This window comes from Crassostrea angulata, chromosome 5 (assembly GCF_025612915.1).
Source record: "Crassostrea angulata isolate pt1a10 chromosome 5, ASM2561291v2, whole genome shotgun sequence".
NCBI classification, from domain to species: domain Eukaryota; kingdom Metazoa; phylum Mollusca; class Bivalvia; order Ostreida; family Ostreidae; genus Magallana; species Magallana angulata.
In genome coordinates this window covers 19268398-19275063 of record NC_069115.1, presented here as the reverse complement: position 1 = coordinate 19275063, position 6666 = coordinate 19268398, and the positions used below count along the sequence as shown (strand labels likewise).

Sequence of the window (6666 nt, the reverse complement as noted above, 5' to 3'; positions counted from 1 at the left end):
ACACATATGTACTGAAATGCATGAAAACTTTCTGCGCTATTTTCTTACGCGTAGACTCAATTCATGCGTTCTACGCGTGCCTTCCGGTTTGAGACTTCGGCGGACAGAAAACCAATAGACGGGGTCACGTGACCCCGTCTAAAAACAGACTTTCCCATTATATGGCAAATGGAAACCGTCAGAACATTGAGACAAGGATGTGTCAGAAAACAGCTGTGATAATTCCATACTGTAAACATTAGATTGCATCAAATCTTTATTTTAAGAATTTTAATTTAAAAACGTTGAGCTGGAGTCATATATTCATCATTTTACTTCCGGATATTGGATGAACTAAATGATTAATAACTTTTTCAAAAAAAAAAAAAACTGTAGTTCGCTTTAAAAGGATTTTTAAATATCTGTCAAAATATCATGCGCTAACTGTTCAGCAATGTAGATTGTGACCTCACTGAGTACTCATGCGGTGCATGTTCAAAACCAAATCTTCCTGGTTAAAATGAAAGCACTTTGTTCGTTAATATTAATTGCAATCCAATTTTCAAGTAAGTTCTAATACTTTATACGAATGTATAAATGTGGTTTTTTTTTAAAGTTTTTGTTGCTTAAATAAAATGGTTTTTTTTGTAGAGATAGCCGATTGTTGTTCATTAGATATAGATAACGCCTTTGTATCATGTTCGACCAACAATATGTCCTGTATTGCTGAATGTTACCCAGGCTATATATTTCCTAGTGGATCCACAAAGGACTATTATAACTGTCAGATTGGATGGATACCTTTTCTATCCTCTTGTAAACGTATGTTGTTGAATATGTTAATGGTTTAAGGTTTACGTATGAATAATTTGTTTCTGATAATTCTAAGTGTGATAAATGTATAATGTTTATGTAAATAATAAAGGTAAAGTTTCTAGTGTCTGTGAATTTCAAAATATCCATGTTTAATTTCATATGTAATCAGCAAATTTTCGATAATCTCAGCAACCTGTTTAACATTATGTAGAATTGTTTCTTTATTGCACATTCTAGAAGAAATGCAAATGTAATTAAGGAATGGGACATTTTGGTGGAAGCGAGATTAAATCTAGTTAAACCTCGACCGAAATTATCACCTCATAATATTCAAAAAATAATTCCTAATAACTTATATTTGTATAAATTTCTCCTATTGTACACGTACGATTTGATATTCGAAAAGAAATGAGCAAACCCCGCCGAAGTTGTACCTCATTCGAATATATTGGACTGTAAAGTACAAAACCGATACGCAGTTTTATCACATGCAAAGACACTGCAAACTTTAAATATTAAAGCATACATGTATATTTGTATGAAATATGATACTTTTTTTTCTTTCCAGGAATCCCTGCAGTTTCTGTTACATATTCAGCCAGTTGGGTTTTTGATGAGGTTTTAACATCATATTGTTCAAATATATCATCACGGCTAGACAACCTACGAGAGGTACTAGAGGAGACGCTCGCCAAAAATTGCGAAGTGCTCATAATAAATGCCACTGTTCAATTTACGCATTCAGTATTGGGCTTTCAGGTATGTCTATATATTAACATTAACATAAAACATGGGAAAAGCCCCACATTTTTCACTTAAATGACATCTCCGAGAAAACTATTGTCAACCGACGCGATATCAATACCCTATCAAACTTTACAACTATAATGTTATCTTATTTATATATATATGTGTGTGTGTGTGTGTGAGAGAGAGAGAGAGAGAGAGAGAGAGAGAGAGAGAGAGAGAGAGAGAGAGAGAGAGTTTTATATATGAGTTCAATTTAAAATTGATGCATCTACGTTTTCTAAGGGTTTCCGGGTTTGTCTTACTAAGATTATATAGGTTAAAAATCAAAACAAAATGATTATGAATGTAAGAATGTAAGAATTGTCCGAGGGAACAAGCTTTGCGATCTAGATCGATACTTTAAAACACCAAATAACATCTATTTGTTTTTTTTTACAAACACAGGTACAGTATGATGCAATATATATTCGTACAAAATGGCGGCGTGTTTACATTCCCGCTTCACCTCACAAATTTAAGGTCGAATAAAAGGGTTTATAAATAGCATTGGAATTTCATGAATTATTTATAACAATTTTTGGTCATGTGACATTTCATATGTCACGTGATTTTACTGTCGTCTGCTTTGTAAACAAATCTGAATCGACGGAAACAAAATGGGGCGCAAAGCAAAAGAATTCAGTAATGAGGTAAAAGAAATGGTATGGAAAATGTTACAAGATGGTCAAACTATGACCTACGTGTCAGAAACCTTCGGAATACCCGGATCTACAATTTCAAGTTTTAAGAAGCGTGTAGAACAACGAGGTTACATAGAAAACATCCCAAGACGAGGCAGGAAATCTACCGTGACATCCCGAGATTATCGGAAACTTGAAGGGCTTGTGAAAACCCACAGAAGAGAGATTTTGAAGGATATTACGGACCAATTTAATGAAAACAAAGAGCGGCCAGTATCTAAACTAACTGTGCAATTGCATCTGCACAAAAATGGATTCGTGAGACAGGTGGCAAAGAAGAAACTAGTGATCAGAGAAGTGAATAGAAAACAAGCGTCTGTCTTGGTGCAGAGAAAAGAGAAAATTGACTGTTGGAAACTACTGGAGAAAAGTTATTTTCTGAGATGAGTCAAAAATCGTTGTGGGACAGAATTCTCGTGTCTACATTTGGAGAAAACGGGGCGAGGGCTGGAGACCGGACTTGGTTGAGGCACGTCGGGCGAAGCCATCATACGAAGTTATGATCTGGGGATGCATTTCGTGGCACGGAGTAGGAATTATTACAGCTGTTAATGGCAACATCAATGCAGAGAAATACCAGCAAGTACTAAATGACAATTTGTGGCCGGTTATAGTCCGACATTTTCCCAAAGAACAGTGCATCTTTCAGGATGACAATGCGCCGGTACACCGTGCCCGTTCAACACAAGATTTTATCCATAGAAATGGAATAAGAACCATGAGCTGGCCTGCACAAAGTCCCGACTTAAACATCATTGAAAATTTATGGTTGTTACTGAAAAGGAAGCTGCAAGCACGTGTTGGTCGTATTGAAAACAAGGACGACTGGTTCCGAGAAATACAGCGGGTATGGACATCTATCACGCCTCAGTACGTACAGAGCCTCTATAACACAATCCCCCGACGATTACAAAGTGTAATTTGGCTGAAAGGTCATCTTAAAATGTATTAGGTAAGTTTTAGTTATTAAGAATAATTTAAAAAGATGAAAACTAGAGTTTGGAGTTTGACCTAATTCTGTCGCGAATGTAAACACGCCGCCATTTTGTACGAATATATATTGCATCATACTGTACACATGAATTAGAAATCACTTTTAGACATACAAGAACTTACAAACAAATCTACACGTACTATATCTAATTACAAAACGTAAGACTTTTTTACCCATTTAGTCTTAGATTTATAGGAAATGAATATACCTATAGTATCAATGCGCAGGAACTCTTCAATTTAAGGTTTATAGTAAATCATTTTTCTGACTCCTTGTTTCGTTTAACCGATTCAGATAATCTCTTATTGTCCTGGACCCGTCTAATAAATTATCTGTAGCTGTACGTTTCTACTTACTGGACGGCTGCAGGTGACATACTGGGTTGCTGCAGATAATTGTGGCAAACCTAAACACTCAGAAACACACTATTAGAGAAAAAATGATAACTACTCGATTCTTCAATTTCACAGGAATTTAACAGTTTTTATGTGCAAACTATGTAGAATATCCATGAGAATTGAAATTACAGATCCGTACACAAAGGCAAAACTCTGGCAAAATCAAAATGACCTATTGCACAAATTCGAAAAAAAATAGCTTTACTCAATTGAAGGTGTTTGATTAACGTCGTCTTGCTGTATGAAATTGATTTCTAAAATGTATCAAACATTCATAAATTCATATCTTAACATCTAATTCTATACAAAATAACACCTCCCTCTCTACTGCAGGGGTTGCGGGGGCTTTGAACTATGCTCATCTTGGTCTAATAATACCAATTGAAAAGAAATTAAAAAAAAAACCTTCGTGTTTATCTATAAACACTTTATCGTCTTAACAAGTGTACCTTTATTCAATAGGCAGTTTGTTAACCCAAACGTAAAATGATCTATTCTATTCATTCACTTATTGGATAATGCCAATTAAATGAAATAAAGCATACTGATCGTAAGAAGTGTTAATAAGCAACAAAGAGACAAATTGCATTGTACGCTCCTAACTACCCATTATGTCTGATATTGTACTGTCCTCTGATTCTACGATATCTGACAGAATAGACAGTTTTCGGCTGATAACTAATACAAAAAAATGTTTGAAAACATATTTTAACTGATTCTAGTCCATAGCCTAAACATTTTGACTGCTCATTGATGAAAAAAATAGCCTTCAATTGTTTGGATTTCGCATAAGATTTAAAATGAGCAAAGATCCAAAAGAATTTAGGACGTTGTTTACTCAGGTTTTGAGTTCTCAAATTCGAACTGGTATAAAGGTCAAAGTCATGAGTAAAAGTTATGAACACAAAAAAGTATTTAGGAAATAAATTATTATTGACACTCAATTTTATTTTAATAAATTAGGGAATTAGGCTCCAACAAAGTTGGACTTTTAGCAAAACAGAGGAAATTCATTGAATTACCTAATTCTTTCACTCTGAGTAACCGTATACCTTTGACATTTGTTTCACGCCCCTGTCTTTTCTAATGTTGCATGCAAACGTTAAAAAGCAAGAAAATGGTAAAAAGACGTCTACGTCTCAGAAAAATTGAAGTGATCCGTTTCTCGTCAAATGTTTGTAAACCGTGAAATTTGGACAGATGAGCCTTTATTTTTTAATTATAGTTAAGATATAGAAATTTAGAAATACCTTGTATGGTATTAAAGAACGAGTTAACAAGTTTAAAATCAAAATATTTGATTGATATGATATAATTTCATTGAAGATAAAAAAAAACCATCAAGACTAAAAAAAACCATATAGTGAGAAATGATATGGCCAACCCTTGATATTCCTTGTACATGCATACCTTCACATCATTATTTGTTTTTCCCCTAGGTACAAACAAACTTCATAGCAGTGTATTATAACTTTACAAACTGCAATGCGCTTGATGTATGCATTGATTATAATCTTGAAACATTTCGTTATCTTCAAGTTATTAATTCAATGCTTGACGGTGTCACTTGTGGAAATAAAGAGTAAAGAACTCTATTTGTTTAGAAGTGACATGATCAAACACGGAAGTAGTTATAAGGTGCCACACAGCCGAATATTCCTTTTATATAACTTTATGTCATTGTATATTTTTATCCCTAGGTACACACAAACTTCAAAGCAGTTTATCATAATTTTACAAACTGGAGAGTTCTCGATGTATGCATTGATTATAACCGCATTACATTTCGTAATCTTCTAGTTATTAAGTCCATGTTTGAGGGTGTCACTTGCGGGAATTTAAACACAAGTAATACGATCAATAAAGATCTGTTTGTTAAAGAAACTTATGATATGTGTCCAAGTGCAACAGAACTCCACAATGTGACGGCCTCTAAGGATGAGATGTACATACGATATTGTGGTAACTCTCTTTAATTATCTTAATTCATGATTAGATTCAAAAATTGAATTAAAACATGAATTAAAACATTAGGAAAAACACCTTGATTAATAAGATTATGTGGGTTGATTTTACAGACACAGTTTCAATTATAAGAACCACAAAATCGACTACAGAAACAACACAAATGAGTACATTGGAAAGCCAAACTATACAGACTGAAGTTTCTTTTACCAAAAATAACTTCAGTTTTAGTCAAAACACATCTCTAGAAAAGGAGGCCAGTCAGGGCACAACGTTAAAGACAGACGTTTCGTCACCGGATCAAAACTCCAGAGTTAACAGTAGTCAAATAACAACAATTACATTGTTGTCCGCTGAAAAGGATTTCCAAGTGAAATCAGGTAAGCATGTATATAATGCCTTGCTAAAATAAAACAGGTTTTACTTGGAAATGAGGACAGCAAGTGCATGACATTTTGTACAACGATTATCGCATTGGCATTACTAAAGGCTGTTGGTACTCATGATTTGAGTTGAAAAACATGGATGGATATAAAGTTCAATGTAAGGAGTATAACTTGTTCTGTCAGCAACAAGTTTTTATAAATTGAAAAATTATTGATATAACTTTCGATTTTATTTTGCTATAATATGGATATCAGATAAAAAAAAATTATAAACGCTAAAACATTTGTATCAGTACTCTAATAGTAAAAGTTAGGTTTATTCATTAGATCTAGTCAATAAAAAAAATGCCATATTCCAAGTTGGTTCTAACTTATTTATTAATATTGTCTTATATCGAATATATCGCATATTGTATATATAGCAAACAATGCAAAAATATTGAAAATGCTTAAAAGCCAACATATCTTAAAATTCCTATCATCATTCAGTTTTTTTCTTAAGTTGAATAAAAAATGGGTAGGTATATGAAAAAAATTAATAGGGGAAATTCGAACTGGAATATTTGGAAACAAATGTTGTTAAAAGTTCATGCTTTGTATCCTTTCAGTGCCACCGCCATTCATACATTGTTTTTCAT

At 33.5% G+C, this 6666-nt stretch overlaps 1 protein-coding gene across 1 annotated transcript; it reads left to right on the top strand.

Moving 5' to 3' along the window:
- The first annotated feature begins 499 nt into the window (after positions 1-499).
- LOC128185678 (uncharacterized) lies at positions 500-6081 on the top strand. Its single transcript, XM_052855302.1, has 5 exons — positions 500-545; positions 631-801; positions 1364-1554; positions 5378-5639; positions 5756-6081. The coding sequence occupies exons 1-5, from the start codon at positions 500-502 to the stop codon at positions 6052-6054; spliced, it is 969 nt and encodes a 322-aa protein (XP_052711262.1). The 3' UTR covers positions 6055-6081.
- Positions 6082-6666: the final 585 nt, after the last annotated feature.